Raw genomic sequence first — 17,588 nt, 5'->3', positions numbered from 1 at the left:
TTTTATTGGCCTATGTGACTCACAATTAGCCAATAAGAAATGCGTTTCAGAAAAGCTATTAGCCAATCAGAAGGGCTCTTTCTTTTTTTAGCTTTCCACTGCCGCTCCACCTCCTGCCTCTCAGGAACTGGAAATGAGCACAGTAATGGCTCCTCTTCAAGCTTCCCGCTGCTGCTCTACCTCCTACCTCAGGAACTCAAAACATTCCCGTTGCTAAGCGAAGTCTTGTTGCTGTCCTGGCAACAACTTTCCTCCAGGAAAGTTACCATTTACTAAGGGATGGGTAACATCTGTGGCTTGGCTGAGTTGTCAGTGCATGCTTTCCCCTTCGGACTTGAGCTTCATTGAAGTGCCCAGTGTGCATCTTTATGGATGAGACATTCAATGAAGCCTCTCTGCCGTCAGATGGAGCTACCCGTTTGGCATCAGTTTGGACAAGGGCCAACTTTTAAACCATAGCATCAGATTATCTCGTCATTACATTCATATTGTGGGAACTAGTTCCCAAGGCAGTTCCTCAGGATTGAGAGCAATTTGGTTCAACTCCAATCTGTGAGCTCTGAGTAGCTTGTTCCTCCTCTCTGTTGAAGTGTGCAGGTTCTACAGACCCTACCATAGGTGGGACAGGAAGTGCATGATAGAGTATGAGGGTGGATTATGCTCTCCTTTTGCATGGCTCCCATTGCACAATCTTGGTGCTCAGGACCTTTGAGATGATCTTCCATTAATTGCCCTGTGGTGAGTGGTAGAATCTGGAGGGAGTTGATGAGAATACACAGGATAAAATGGAATTAGTGTAAATGAATGCTTGATCAGTATGTACTCAGTGGGCTGTATGACTGTTGAGACAGATGTGGCTTGGATTCATATAGGTTTTCATAGCCACATCAGAGTGAAGTGATCACAGGTCAGGAGTTGAAGATATTCCACTTTTTTCAAGGAGACTTGAGGCTGCTCTTGCAGTATCCCCTATCCTCCTAGATATCACTTGCAGGATGGATGGTGGAACATTTGTTTGGAGTCTGATGACAAGCACTTGAACAATATGACCACCCACAAGAACTGGCTGAGTATGATCAGAACCTCAGTGGTGGGAGAGCACACCAACATTGATTCCCTGATCCTGCCAATGGGTTGGGAGGATTTTGCAAAGACACCCTTGGATTCCACTTTTCCAGTGCTTTGAGTTGCCTGCTGCAGATTGTCCATGTCCTTGAAACATATGAGGGAAGGGATTATGGCTGCTCAATCATGAGCTTGGTGCTGGGTTTGAAGTCCTGGTCTTTTTGCCAACCAGTCCAAGGCTCCACTGGTCCCCTGGAGTGTGTGTTGAATTATTGACTTTGCTTGAGAGGTGGCTCCTGAGATACAGAGTGTGTTTCTCATGTATCTTGATAGTCAGGAGGGCAGTGTTATATAGTGGGGGAAGTTGGTAGTGGATGTTTAGTGTAAGGTCCATACTCTTGTATGCTCCATACTCCTGTATGCTCTGGTAAAGGTGTTAATGATGAGAGCAGAGTTCAGCTGCTGAATATGCAGATATACAGGGGCCATCTGTGGAGTGTAAACCCAATTTTGGTTCTGGAGGTAGAAGTTTCCCCCTTGTTCTGTATCTTAGCTTTACTCCAGTCAGAAGCTCGTTGGAGGCAAGCTGCAGTTCTACTGCATATAAATAGAATTAGTTATCTCTGACCCAGTCCATGGATCATAAATCATCACGCATCTTCTAGGATAGTCAGTGATACCAACAGGTTTGTCACTCAAAAATATCATAAATGATAATGTACCTTTCACCAGCAGCAGATGAGGCTGGCGAAATGTATAGTAACAGTTTGAATTTCATCACATATCCAGTCATGTACCTTCCTTTATTACATCCAGATAGAACTTCAAATAATTGGATTACATCAAGGTTTATTTTTTTTTATATAAAAAGGTTGCAATCATGTTACCAGTAATTACTAAACTAAAAAGTATACAGAGAAAATAGTCTGCAAATACATTTTTTTTGCAAGCAATCGTTAATTTAAGTTAATGTCGAAACAAAAAACATACATTAAAACATGAAGCAATGGGGTAGTTGGGTTTAGTTAAAGGGACTGGATTTGAAAAAGAACTTCGGAATAATTCCTTAAAGTTTAACGTTCTAACTATCTTCTATGAGGCAGAACTGTAATATACAAATTTTACAAACAGTGGAAGCAGGTTGCTTGTGGTTTTCGCAGATGGGCAACATGACACGGATAGCAGAGGGAGATGCGTAAACAATTAAAGAGGGCCCATTCCAGAAACTTCAGATGTTAGCCTAAAAGAGAGATAAAAAAAACAAAGTGATCAGTTCTAAGCAAACTTAAAATAAATGGACACAGATCACAGGACATATTTATCTCTGATGTTTATGCTCGACATAAATTTCCTTACATTCTGTGTCAGCAACTTAACATATCCTTTTAATCTCTTTCATCTGTTTTTCTTACTTTTATACATCAACACTATTCCTTCTAAATTCATATTGAAATAGGCAAGAGAAAGTTGTAATTAAAGCCACAGCATCTCATTTCCAAACAGTAACACTACAGACTGATTTGGGAATGGTAATGGATTCTACATCTTTTTAGAAAACTCACTTTGCTTTGTTTAATAAATATCCACTCATGCACTCTTCAGAATGTAACTTGCATGTGCTGGTGCAAAGTGCACTCAGGAAATACTTGTCTCATTGTCCATTGCATGATAGCTCCAGAGTGAATTGCTTGCCTCTCCATTCAGTTTGGGAGAAAGCTACCAAATGAGCTAATGGACAAGAATAATGAGTTTAACAAGTGATGGGAACATGCCACATAGAAATATCAGAGAATGTCTGCCTCATCCAATCATTACTTCATGTACTTACATCATTGTTAAAATAAACATCTTAAAGAGTATCCTCCCAGTTACCTGTGCTTCAAATAACACATCTGGTTGAGTGGGTAAAAAACAGATTGCATGCCTCCAGATTCCACTAAAGTTGTTGGATTGTTGGAGCACTGGGATAATTTTGTGACCTTCATTCCAAGGACTTGGGGAAAAGGCTAGGTATTCTGCAGCAAGTAACTCGCGTTCTGACACCCCAAAGCCTTCCTACTGTTTACAAGGCTCAAGTCAGGAATTTTCTCCATTTACCTAGACGAGTGAAGATCCAACAACACTAAAGAACTGGACAAAGCAATATCCACCAAACTAAATATTCGTTCCCTCTACTACTGGCACATGGTCGCAACTGTGTGGGCCATCTATAAAATGTACTGCGGTTATTCACCCAGGTTATCCTGATAGCATGTTCCAAACCTGTTACTTTTACCATCAAGGAGGACATGAGCAGCAAATACTAGGGACACACCATTGTGGCAAGGAAATATAATCACTGGTTCTTCATTGTTATGGAGTCTAAACCCTGGACCTACCTACCCAACAATACTGAGACAGTACCATCACCAGATCTATAGCAGTTTAAGGTGTCTCACCACCACCTTCTCTAGGGCAACTGTCAGTAACATGCACAAACTGAAAAACACACTAAAAAAAATCTATATTAATTTTCCACATAAAAGGCACCAAGTGAATTATATCCAAGTTTGCTGACAAAGAAAAAGTTAGTTGTGAGGAGGATACAAGGAATTTCCGAAGGAATATAGTCAGGAAATGAGAGTGGGCCAACAGATGGTAGGTGGAGCAGAGTGAGTCAACAGACAAGTTCATACAATTCAGAAGGAAGAATAGAAAATATGAATTACTTAAATAGTGCAAGATCTATTAGCTTTTGGAGAGATCTTGGTGCACTTGCAGGGAAGTACAGAAAGTTAGCATGCAGGTACAGGAAATAATTAAAGTGGTAAATGGAATCTTGATTTTTATTGCAAGGGGAACAGAGTACAGAGGTAAGGACATCTTGCTACAGCTGTATAGGACTTTGCTGAGACCATATCTGGGGTACTAAACAGTTATGTTCTTCTAATTTAGAGGAGGATATACTTGCCTTAGAGGTGGTGTAGAGAAGGTTCACTAGACTGATTCCGGGGATGAACAGGTTGTTCTATGAGGAAAGATTGAGCAGAATGTGTGTATACTCGAGTTTGAAAGAATGAGGGGAGATCTTAATTTAAACACAAGATTCTGAGGGGGCTTGACAGGGTGGATACTTTGGGGCCGGGGGGGGGGGGGGGGGGGGGGGGCGTCTGTAACTCGTGGTCATTGCTTAAGATTGCAGCGAGGAAACATTTCCTCAAGATGCAAATTGGAACTTCCTGCCTCGGAAGGTTTTGGCTACTCGCTCATTGAATCTATTCAAGACGGAGGATGACAGATCTTTAGGTGTTAGGGAAATTAAGGTACATGGGAATCAGAAGGAAAGTAGAGTTGAGGTTCAGGACCATCAAGGCATTGAATGGTGGGGCAATCTCACTGGGATGTATGACCTCCTCCTGCTTCTCTATTTGTAGAGCAAGAACAGGAGCAGCTTGACAGGGAGTCCTCAAAAACCACACAGGTTGAGAGTGAATCATACCAACAGAAAATCCTGCATAAACAAGCAGTGGCATATTATTTACCCGATACAATCTTGCTATAAACTTAGCTATAGTTAAGTGTATATTCAGAATACTGACAAATATAAAAAGTGCTTTTAAAAGAACTAGTGAAATTAAAGTTAGAGGCTTCAAAGTGATGGCATGATGAGAAAAGAGGAGCACTTAGAATGAGCAAATCAATTGAATTATTAAAGTGAAAATTTCTAAGAAAGGTTATTTCAAGCCATTTATAAATAAAAACAAAATTAGAGATGAAAGGTAGGGTATTTGACCCATTGACACCGGTCCTGTCCAAGTGCATAATGTATTCATCATCTGTGAGCATAAGGCTGCTGAGAAAAGGAGTGGGAGACAGAAAGCCCAATATAAATATGGCAGCAAAAGGCCATTCAATAATTGTGACAATAGGCAAGTGTCTCTTGCAGTCATGAACAAGAATCTCGAAGGGTATGAGCCTGCCACATGCCAGGTGACTGGAGAAGAATTTTGAAAGACAAGTAATGTGACCAATACTGGAACTAACTACAGGCAAGAGCAGGATGTCCTGCTGTGACAGTACCAAGGATAAGGAAAAAGGGAGTTGAGGGTAATAATCCTTGGACTATTGTTTGAATTACATGCATGAGGTTCCTTTTTAAGGCAATGTGGCCCAGAGCTAGAACAAAAAGAGCTTTATCAACAGGACAGGCGCCACTTGAATTTGGTGGACCAGTGTCCCAGCAGAAAGGGTAAACTTGTGCGCGCGTGTGCGGGGCGGGGGGGGGGGTTCCTACAAGAAATTAAACAAGGAGAGTATATAAGAATAAGCTAAAGGAAAAAAAAGTGACCAGAGAATGAAGTTACAGAAAAGCAAAATAATGCAGATGCAGGAAATCCAAAATTAAAAAATTAAGTGCCGAAAATACTCAGGTCAGGCAACATCTGTGGAGAGAGAAAGAGAGTTAACATTTTAGGTTTAATGATCCTTCTGCAGAACCAGAAGAAGTCAGAGATTAACAGGTTTTAAGCAGTGAAAGCAGGCAAGGGAGTAAAGAAAGAGGGAATGTCTGTGAGAGGGTGCAAGGCAGGAGATTAAACAAAAGCATGGTAAAACAAGGTTGAAAAAAATTACAGATTTTAAAAAATAAGGATCTTCTAATACATGAATTGTTATCTTTACAGGAATGCATAAGTGGAGGAACTGGAGAACCAGATATAGCTGAAATAACTGAGAAATGGCTGTTGTAAAATCAGTGATGGGAGCTAAAGATTGAAATATAATGTACTTAAAAGAGATGACAGTAGGGAAAATTAAAAGATGCTGTAGATGCACTCATTGGGGAAAACAATGCCAAGTAGAAACGTAGAACTCAAAAAGGGATAAATTAAAAAAAGGAGCCTTCACATTAATAGGGGTAGACTACAATGCAACCAATACAAGGAGGAGGAAATAGGCAAAAAAAAATCAAAAAATGCATAAAATTATAAAAGGAATTCAACTGCTGCCCGTACCATCACCCCATTCCTCTAACTGGCTAACAAGGGAATGGAATTTCCACCGCATTAACAGTATTCCTTCTTTACATTTAAAAAGCCCAAACTAGGCGACAATGCTGCTACTGCACCTGGTAGCGAGGAATAAACTGGAGGAAAAGTGAAAACAGGACAACACCTGAGTAACTGCAATTACAATGCAGTACAATGTAGGATAATAACTGAGAAAGAAAAAGGAACAGAATGGAGAAAAGTCAATTTTGAAGGAATGAGATTAGAACTTGGGGGAATAAAATGGACGACATAGGAAAGCAATGGGGAACTGTTTAAATTCTGCTTAACAGGGCTCTGGAATATACATCTTCCACCAGAGTTCAAGGGCAAATTAAACACCAAGGATGAATAAGGACACAGAAAAAAATAGATACTAAATAGAAGGATAGCAGAGGAGAGCACGAGAAGGGAGACGGCAATGATTAGAAGTCAAAAACAATGAGATTTTAAACAAATGTAAGTGTAATAACCTAACCCTAACACACAGCATTAAAGTAGTTAAGAAAAGATTGAAAAAGGAATAACAGGAGGCAGAAACATTAAGTAACTACTTTGCTACTTATCTGCATGGTGGAAAATAAAATTAGGTGGACTTGACATTGACAGACAAGATTAGAAATGATTCAATTTCCAAATATTAAAGAAACTAATGATTAAACCCTTTTCCTGGATGGATTACATTTGCACTTTTTAAAAAATGCACTGGCACTTTTAACACAGATCTAACATTTCTTTAAAAAGGATGTTGTGGCAGAAGACTAGCAGCTAAATAACCTGCTACCTATAGCTAAAAAGGGACATAGCACAAGGGGAGAACAGACCAATTAAACTGTAGGGCAACTAATGAAATCCACACTAAAACAGAAAAAAACAAAAACAAAACTGAATAGTCAAGATGAATTTTAAAAGGGAATGTCTTGCTTGACCAACCTTATTGAATTCTTTGAAGCAACCAAGAGTAGACAGGGATAATCCAGTAGATGTAATATATCTGGATTTAGAAAAGGCCTTCAATTAGGTACCATGCCATACACTAATGAACAAGGTCACAACATGCAGAGTTAGGGGTCAATCAGCAGAATGAATAGGTAGCCAATTACAATGCTGAAGACAGTGGTAAAAGATAGTCATTTGGAACAGCTTTTTCAAGTAGCTAAGTAAGGAAGTTGTATCTTATTTGAAAGGACTAAATAGATTAGAGAACTAAAAGGTTATTTGGGAAAGCAAATATACAATGCAGGTCAATAAAACCATACAACAGTAAACCAAGTTGTAGGGCCAGAACTACACTAAACCTCCATTGAACCGTGGTTGGATCACAAGTGGGAAACTATATGCAGTTCTAGTCTCCATATCACGATATAAAGACACTAGAGGGTGCAAACCAAAATTACAAAGATAATATCAAAACTGCAAGGTTACATCTGTCAGGAAAGAAAAGAAAGCTGAAGGCTGATCTAAGACTTTAAATATTGTGGAAGGCTCTGATGGAGCAGAAATAGAGATCCTGCCTCCATCTAGAAGAGAAAAGTTAGAATTCATCAATATATCAAAGAAAGAAAATTCAGAAATTTCTTCACCCAGATTGTCACGATATGGAACTTGTTACCACTTGGAGTACTTGAGATGTAGAATATAGATGTAATTGAGGTGAAGCTAGACAACGTATGAGAAGGCTGAGCAAGGATGGAATATTGTTGGGGTGAACACCGAAGCTGGCATGGACTGGTCAAGTCAAATGGTTTGCTTCTGTCCTAATATTTTCTGTGCATTCATCCCAATCATGATTTATAAATTGTCAAAGGCTCTGGTCTCTCCAACAAATTGCTGACCTCAAAATCTGTAGTTATTCACAAGCAGCTATTTCTCAAAAAGGCTGACGAAGGTTAGCCAAACTGGGTGGAGTCCAGTACACCGCAAACACCACTCTTCAAAGCTATTTAATTCCAGTCAGAAACTTGCAATCTCTTTCAGTTCTCAGAACCCTCCCCCCCCCCCGCATTCCTTAAAGACTGTGCCCAACTTCTACTTTGACAAAAGCCCATAATGAACCCAGCTTGTCTTACTAACACATTGGGCAGCATCTGTTGCAATTCCCATGGTTTTTTTTCCGCAGTTTCCCCAAGTCTGAAGATTTACTTTTGTGATGCATCTTTTGTGGCTAAGTAATTTGCATTAGTTAGTTAATATTATGCTTGCAAGCTTTATCTCCATGTTTCCGTTTGAGGAAAGGCTTTATTTGAAATGAATGGTCCAAAAGCCACCAGCCTCATTCAGCAGGAAAAATCACTTGGTGTCATCTGATTAACTCACCTGTCATTAAGTGAACAATATTTGTACTGCCTACCCAAGAAACAAAAAGGCAACACAAGCCATTATTATCAAGGTTGTTTATAAAACAAAATTCATCACTTTAAAAAAATAGTGTGCACCAAGATACTATGCAGGAATCTCTCCCCCAATATAGATGGTAAGATTCCAGAGGAAGTATAAATAGTATTGCTTGTATTTGAAATTATCCTTGCATCAAATAGGCGACATACAATTGTGAATGACAACATAGGAATGAAGCAAACTGAACAAAAAATGTTTTCATCAGAAATTTTCATACACTACAACTCCTTTGATCATCTGCACAGTTGAGTGTCATTGACAAGTTATTGGTAGGATAGTATAATATGGACAGCTCAATGGATTCAGTGAAATATCAAGAATACTCAATCTCATCTGAAAATCAATGTAAACATTAAGATTTAGGGGATTCTCCAACTACAAGCATACAGCTGGTTCTAAAGATTTTTTGGCTAAGTTTGGAAGCCAGCTTTGATATCAGCATCATGTGATCATGAAGGGGCTTATTTTCAGTTTGTAAACTACCTTGCAAGAATCAACCAAATATCATCAAGGAATGCTAGCTTGCACTGGAATAGGATTCTACTGTTAAGCAGAAGCTCTTTTATTAGCTTTGACAAAAGGCCTTTGCTCATGTGGAGTCTGAGAAAGAATGACTGGGCCCTAAACCAGTGTGTGGTTGCCACAAAGGGTCACAGGTGGACTTCAGGCCTGATCTGAATTGTACAGTGGACTTAGATCTATCATTATGCTTACTATTAAAAGACTACCTGTGTCTATTTAAAGATGGAAAAGCTAACAAATTAAGTAGTGTCTTCAGGAATGAAATGAGCAGCATTGCTCAGTCTCAAACACAATGAAAACAGAATAATCAGCCACTCTATTAAGTTTTACAAAAAAAAGGGTTAACCAAAACAAAGTATTTTAAAACAGGCAGCATGGCATCAAGGCAAAGTGAAAAAAGATGTTTTTAAAGGACCACAATGGCTTAAGAGATGGCCAATAAGAGCATGAGGATAAAATAAAACCACCTGTTGGGAGAGAAAAATCATGCAAGGACTGAAAGATAAATCGGGGAGAATAAAAAAACATACTGCCAAGGTGACCACCATTTGGGTACTTATAACCTGAAACCTTAACTGTTTCTCTCCACAAATGGTGTCTGAGACTCCAGTATTTTCTGTGAATTCTGCCACATTGGAAAGTTGTGTTGAGCATCTTTGGCTGGTTGGTGAATGGCCTAAGATGTTTTGCCATCTGGAATTTGTAGGTTTACAGTATCATCTTTTGATCAACGCTGAACCAATTATTTTCTGTTTGTGCAATTGCTATTGGATGGGAAAATCAAATAAGGACCCATGGTACAGTTCAAAGTCCTGCTAATCCAGCTCAAAGGCCAACTCCCCAATCGTTAGTGAGTTGCACTACCATAGGAATCTGCATATCTTCAAGTTAAAAATGCTTCTGTATGCAAGCGGTACTTTGCATTAACCCATTGTTGCCAGTGCTGCTGATAAATGTACAATGCTACAGTACTGTAAATCTGTACTACAAATATTTAGTAACACAAAATGAAATATCCAAGCTTATACAGGAAAAATCACTTGCCTTTGTGGAAGTGATCAGATTAATCAAAATCCTATGTTTGTAACTTTTCGCAAAAAGTAAAGCCTTTAATTTTACCCATGCAAATTAATAAATTTGAGTGAAATCAGTCTCCAACTCCTTTTACATGCTGAGCTGAGCATGAACATCAAGAGGGTACAGCAACATGAGGCAGTTTTGGAACCTCACGAATTCAGTAACAACTCATCGTGACTCTTCCTACTCTGCAGTCATAGAGCAGTGTTGTATTACACCACATCTACATGAGCCGCTTATCCTTCATGAGAAATCAGAAAAGATGCAACCAATTTAACTGGGGCACATCAAGTATAGAAGGAAATTGGAGGCATACTGTGGACAAGAAAGAATTCTGCTGAATATTTTCTGTGCACAAGTAAATGGAAAAACTTCAATTAAGGTGTTTTGGTTACTAACTGAGCAAAACATTCCTTTATGATTTTCTAACTCTTGGTACTAATAAGACTAAGAAACAAACTAGAATGATTGCCTCCCCATACCTCCACGCAAAACTACTCAGCTAAATTCTCTTACCTTGCATTAATGAGGTACTGTGCAAGGCTTATGTTGGCAGGGGATCCAGTAATAGTTATCTGACGTTCCGTTGAGCCTTCTGCCGCATTAGCTATTTTAATCTGCGCCCCAGACATCTGTCTTATCTCATTGATTTTGCTGCCTTGTCTGCCGATTATACACCCTATCAGCTGGAAAGAAAATTGGGGAAAAATTTTTTAATTAAATAACCAATTGGTACTATGCAATAATGAACTCAGGCTGTTGAAGCTTTTAGAATGTCAACATACATAAGTAAATGCATTCCAACAGATCCAATAGCCATACATCCACTTGGCAATGAATCCCATGGCTGTTGTGTTTACTGGAACATGTGTCCATTTTTCCTTGAGTGGTTCAACTAAGCTGATGTTAACTCAATGGTAATTATTCCTGAAGTTAATTTTCATCCAGTATATATTCCCAAAATGCATTAGCGTGCATGTTGAAGATCAATTTTTTGAAAAGGGGTGATGAAAAACGAGGCTGCTTCAGCTGACAAAGTTAGGCAAAGGAATGCAGAAAGCGAAATAGGCTTTTTGGCCCAAGGTTTGTTCCATTCAGTTAGATTGTGAAGCGTCTCTAACTTGTTAAGCTCATCTTTTCCCTCAAATCTATTGACTTTGTGTTAACAAATATGTACCAATCTCAGATTTTAAACTAACTGACATAAGATCAAATATCATTTGCAAAAGTGTTCCAAACATTTGCTATTCTTTCTGGGTGGAAGTGTTGAAGTTCATTCTAAAAAGCTGAGCTTTAATTTGAAGACCATGGTCCCTAGCCTTAGACTCCCAACCAGCAGCAATATGTACAGTACATATCTCCTATCAGTTCCATTAATATCTTAACAAATTAGATCAAGTCACACCTTAACCTTCTGTTTCAAGGGAAGCACGCATGAAAATAAAAACAGAAAATGCTGGAAACACTTCACCTTGAAACGTTAACTGTTTCTCTTCCCACATTTGCAGCACGACCTGCTGACGATTTCCAGCATTTTCTGTTTTTAATTTTAGCTTTTGAGCAACTGTAGGATTTTTTTTTGATTTTCAAACATCTACGTGTTCCACTCGTAATTTAACCCTTATGCGGGTATCATTCTGGTAAATTCTGGTGAGGACAATGATCATTAGCCTTATGTACTGTAAATGTCCATTAATTTCAATAATCCATGCAAATCCCTTTGAATCTCCATCATTTCTAGGATTTGTCTACCTATGAAATACTCTATCCTATAACATCCACAGTGGGCAAGCTTGTATCCATTTTCTACACTTTTGCCAATTTGCTTATTCTGTTAATATCTCTATAATTTGAACTTTCCACCTTGACAATGTGCAATGGTGCCTTCCTCAACATCACTGGCAAACTCAGGATGTCCAATATAAATACCTGCCCATTATCACTATACTCTACTGCTCATCAGGTTAATAATTTGCTTTCAATTCCATGGTCAATGACCATGAACTATGATTCCTATGTTCACATCTCCAGATGATTTAAAGCCCTCGTTGAACATTACATTTAAATGAAAAGGTATTGGGTGACCATTAGCCAGTGATATGCTCCAATACATGACCTATTCAATGTGACAAGAGTTTGGAAGCATCTAAACATTTGTAAAGCAAACAAATTCCAATGGTCATTTTTTTAAAAAACTGTACAGCTCCATGAACAGTGCTAAATACTGGGTATTTGAAAACCAAAAGCTCAGTCAATTAAACAGAATGTTGCTGTGCATAAATCACGTGATAATTTTTAAAAAATCAATAGCTTTAAATCCGAATTTAAAATCAATCATTTTCCATTCAAATGTATCAGTTCACTACATTCTGTCGGGATACATGTGAAAGTGCAATTAACAGTGATTCCCATATGAAATATTAAATCAGGGATATCCTAACTGAAGGGGTGGAAAGGCTCTGTAACACCAAACAGCAGAAGCATAGGCGCATTAAAGAAATCAGAAAAGTACATGATGTGAAACGAAATCAGGTGGTAACTGTGGTTCATGAATATCAGCATTGACTAGTTAAGCCAAATGATTGTTGTAAATTCTACATATGCAATTCTATGCATAATTATGTAAAAATATACTACACAGATTAGATGCATATTACTGCAGTAAACACCACTGAATCTTGTCAGAGTTTATACATAATAATTCAAAGCAAATAAATGCAGCATAGTGTCCTCAAGAAAATCAACAGACAAATATGGCCTAGCTATATTTGTGTGAACTGAACTACTGTATTTTGGGGTTAAAATCTTAGGTTATTGTATTGGATCGTGCCTTCCTCTAAATAGCCAAACAAACCTCATCTCCCCACCCTCCATCAGAGTTGTACAAATGAAGACTATTTAAACCCCATGGGTTAAATTAAATGCTAGTGATTATTCATGATAAGCTGAAGATAATGAAAAGCCAGAACCAATGAAAACAGAAAAAGCTGGAAATATTTGGCAGGTCAATAAGCAATTATGGGGAGAGGTACAGAGTTAAGTGTTTCAGGTAGATAACTTTCTATCAGAACTGAAGAAAGTTGAAGTAGCAAGTATTTAGCAAGCAGAAGGAATGGAGTGGAGAAGGGGCAAAAGGGCTGTAATGGAACATGCAACAAAGGATGTGTCTAGAGGTGGCAAGGGGGAAAAAAAAATCAAACTTAACAATGAGTACAAAAGAAAAAAGGCCCAATTAAAATACAAAATGCAAGACCATACTGTGAACAGTGGATACTAATTTAAAAGCAGTATATTGCTGTTTCACCAGTTTGGCAGACTGACCTCTGTAAAGGATAGGTTTAAATGAAGAGGTAAATGAGCAGGTACTGATCACCCGTGCTAAGAGGGTATGACTAACAAATGGACCAGGCCATCATGCAAGGAGCTGTCCCTTTGACATGTTGAAAGGGGGTGGGCAAGACAGACACATTTGCTGGTGACATCTGCCAGGTGTCATGTGTTGATAGCAGGGGAATGCTTGGGAGGAAGATGTGGGTTAAGGGGAGCCCTACCGGAATCCTGGGAGGAAAAGAAATGTTCATGTGAAATGGAATGAACACAATCAAGGGCCCTCTCTATTGAAGAAAATTCTTGACTGGAGAGAGAGGAAAATATATTTGAAACATTAGTATGAATGGTGACAGAATCAGGGCAGATGTTAGTGTAAGAGAAAGAGCACAAATGGAATAGAGTTCTTATAGGAAGAGAGGTGGAAGGATGTGTTATAAAGGTAGCTCTGAAAGTCAGTGGCACAAGGCAGACATCGATTGGTAACATATCCTGACGAACAGAATTGCATAACGTCTGCAAGATGGCACCAGAGTGTGGCAACTCGTTGCAGGCTGCTCTCTGCAGATCCACTCATTACTTCTATTATAACTGTTCTACTCCTCTGAATCTAGATTATATGTCTCAGAATTGAAAAAGTCAAGGAAGGATACAGAGATAGACCACAGGAAAGGGTGGGAATTGGAAGCAAAAGTGATAACCCTTTCAAGCTTGAGGCAAGAGCAGCAATGCAGTCATCAATATAACAGAAATGGAGGGCATCAAATTGCTTAGAAAGGAAGAATATTCTGTATATTCCATACAGTGCAGTGAGATAGGGCATCCATGGTGTAAAAGAGATTTGAGGCAAGAAAACAGAGACCATTAAAGTAGTAAGAAGCATTTCTCTTAACAGTGACAGAATACTGGTAATGCACCAGGCCTACATGCGAGCAGACAAAAGGAATTGTTAAATATTAAATTGGAAATGGCCCATTTAGCAGCTCAAAACAATAAATACTAAGCGTAGAGAGAGAAGCATCTTTATGTACATGTTCCGAGACTCCTGAAGGCAGTACACAGGATTCTGGCCAACACACAAAATACAAGCAGAAAGGTCATGCCAGACCCCTGCAATCTAGTTAGGCCATAAGCTTGAGTACTGTGTACATGTCTGGTCATCACACTCCAGGAAGGATGCATCAGTACTGGAGAGAGGATGCAGAGGAGATATATGCATTTTGCCAGGGCTGGAGAATTATAGTTATAAGGAGAGATCAGCAAGGTTAGGAATGTTTTCTTTACAATAAAGGGAGTGAGAAAAGAGCCTCAAACAGATGAACAGGAAAGATTACTTCCATTGCCAGCAAGATCAATAATACACACACCAGTCCTCATTGAGGGGTCAGCTGTGGAAAGGGTGAGCAGCTTCAAGTTCCTGGGCATCAACATCTCAGAGGATCTATCCTGGGCCCAACACATCGATGCAATCATGAAGGCAGCACGCAGCTCTACTTCATTCGGAGTTTGAGGAGATTTGGTACGTCGCCAAAGACTCTTACAAATTTCTATAGATTATGGTGAAGAGCATTCTAACTGGTTGCATCACAGCCTGGTACGGAGCCTCCAATGTACAGGATCACAAGAGGCTGCAGAGGGTTGTAGACTCAGACAGCTCCATCACAGGCACAACCCTCCCACCAACAAGGACATCTTCAAGAGGCAGCATCCATCATTAAGGACCCTCACCATCCAGGAGATGCCCTCTTCATGTTACTACTATGAGGGAGGAGGTACAGAAGCCTGAAGATCCAAACTCAATTCAGGAACTGTTTCTTCCCCTCCGCCATCAGATTTCTGAACGATCCATGGTTACCTCGTAAATCCTTTTTCTTTTGCACTATTTATTTTTGTATTTAATGTTTGCATCTTTGCACTGTCCTACTGCTGCAGAACAAATTTCATGTCATATGTCAATGATAATAAATTTGATTCTGATAATCAGGGGCTACGGATTTAAATTCATTTGTGGAAAGAACAAGTTAGTCAAGGACAAAATAAAAATCACCCAAAGAGTTGCCAGGGTCTGGGATGCACCGTCTTTAAAAAAAAACAAGATGCAGAAAAACTCAAATTTAAAATGTACCAAAGCAATGGAAAAGTTATAACCTTCAGCTAAATCTTGAAGGTTGGGGGGAGTAATTTGCTACATTTTTAGTTGGCATTGCTAGAATGGGCCACATGGCCTCCTGTTGCCTGTAAACTTCAGATTTTTATAGGCTTATCAGGCTAGCAAAATTACTCAAATGCAGATAAAATCTGAGTCTTCATCTGTGGCATCACTTTTTGTCCAATTCTAATTAGCTCTTCAATGTAAACTTACACAAATTATTAATGCACACTAATATTTTTGATCCTGACACTTATTATATTTCTGCATAATGCTACAAATAGCAAAAACAAACATGATATGATTTTAATTTTTGGTGATTAAAGTGGAGGTAAAAATAGTGGCCAGGATTTTAAAGAACTCCTTGGGTTTTTCCTGTCATACCATCGGATCTTTAATTGCAACCTGAATCAATGGAGCTGCGTGCTCTGAATAAGCACGGAACAATATGGCCAAACAGATGAAAAATATGAATCACTGATTACATTTTTGAATGAGAGCGAGAGGGAGACGGAGCCGGGGGGAGACGGAGGTGGAGGGAGAAGCACAAACCAAAATATTCTCCAATGCCTGTACAAGGTGTATCTGTTAGGAGTATTGCATCTGAACCATTTCACAGATTTTGCCACCTGCCAAATGAAGTACTGTTGGCAAGGGTTATGCTTGATCCGGTGGACAGAAGATAAAATCACCAGCAAAAATCTCATGGACCATCCTGTCACATCAGAAGACAGCTTCTGAGTAGTGTTTTCAAAAGATTTTGAGCATGCCAAATGAGGTTTGGAATTAACGTGTTTTGAGACAGGAAGAGAGTGAAAACAACAGTCCTAGAAGAGTTATTATAGCTGACATCAGCATCAACACTCAAGGAATTTTAAACTATTGCCTTTCCCAATGGAAGCCACTTACATCATTGGGAATGGCGAGTTCATGAGTACTGGCCGGGGTATTGGCATCCAAACCTATGAAAATATAAGGAAGTAATTAGCACAACACTACAGATGTGAGATTATAACAATGCAATTTTCTCACCTCGCACATATGAACTATAGGACTAATTCTACACAGCCAGATTTGTTCTTTATCACACACACACATTGTCAGATTGATCATTGACCAGTTTCTCCCTATGTGCAAACCGAACTGCATTTCATGATTTTCACACAAGTATTTTCAAAAAGAAACAAATTCACATATTTTAGCTACACTTTCTTTGTAGGAAGTAGTTACCTCAACTGTGCATGCCGACAAGTTATTTTTTGAGTTTGGGGTCAAGCCTGGCACTGACTTTGTCCATTTCACTAGAGAGTCAGCCATATCGAAATTAACACTACTGACCCAAAAGGTTGTTTTCCATCTATAAATCTGGTATAACTGAATTTACTTGTTTGTGTTACGTAGTCAATCATTCACCCAAGACAGAGTTCCATAGCCCTTCCATCTACCCAACTTCATTAATGGAAATGTTTGAGGAAAAGGACACCTGGGAGTTTCAAGAACAGTCTCAAAATATAATTTTAACATGAGGATAATGCAATAGCTTGCTTTCTAAGTTAATGCTTCTGGGGATTCATCTTGATAAATGATTAGTAGTTGGGCTGATGCATCATTTCCCTATTTAAATTTTGAACTGTGTAGATTTCCATATAATTATTCCACAGATAAGGCACTTATTCAGTGACGGAAAGGATCTTAATGCAAACTAATTATCCCAATGATCTCAAGTGTAATGTCAATATTCACTCGCTTTTAATTTGTCATTTTCACATCTTATTTTCTGCAAATTATTCATCAATTATGGTCTCTGCTGAAGATTTGAGAATAGATTCTTCCTATAAAACCTATGTTATTGCATTCAAAGTAATCTTCGTGCAAAGGAGGATAAACACAAATTAGAGTCAATTGTATGCTAATTTCCAAATTCAACATGCAACCTTTTCCCTTTGGACACAGAGATACAAATCCAGAGCAAGCAAAAATGACAACGATGTCTTTGTGCAGATGATCATGATTGCAGTTTTCATCTT

General features: G+C 38.9%; 1 protein-coding gene across 18 annotated transcripts in view; it reads right to left on the bottom strand.

The window, feature by feature from the left end:
* Positions 1 to 1,849: 1,849 nt before the first annotated feature.
* Positions 1,850 to 17,588, bottom strand: part of pcbp3 (poly(rC) binding protein 3) — a 108,123-nt gene continuing 92,384 nt past the window's right edge. For 16 of the 18 annotated variants that reach the window (XM_052009990.1, XM_052009937.1, XM_052010001.1 and 13 more), the window contains 3 exons: positions 16,471 to 16,523; positions 10,602 to 10,771; positions 1,850 to 2,305 (listed from right to left, as the gene is read on the bottom strand). In XM_052009990.1, the coding sequence (XP_051865950.1) occupies positions 2,269 to 2,305; positions 10,602 to 10,771; positions 16,471 to 16,523 (260 nt within the window). In that variant the 3' untranslated portion in view covers positions 1,850 to 2,268. The remainder of the gene's footprint in view (positions 2,306 to 10,601; positions 10,772 to 16,470; positions 16,524 to 17,588) is intronic. The other 2 variants (XM_052010131.1, XM_052010138.1) reach the window with 1 other exon arrangement.

The sequence above is a fragment of the Pristis pectinata genome, chromosome 1 (genome assembly GCF_009764475.1).
Source record: "Pristis pectinata isolate sPriPec2 chromosome 1, sPriPec2.1.pri, whole genome shotgun sequence".
Lineage (NCBI taxonomy): Eukaryota > Metazoa > Chordata > Chondrichthyes > Rhinopristiformes > Pristidae > Pristis > Pristis pectinata.
This window is presented reverse-complemented; position numbering and strand designations above follow the sequence as displayed.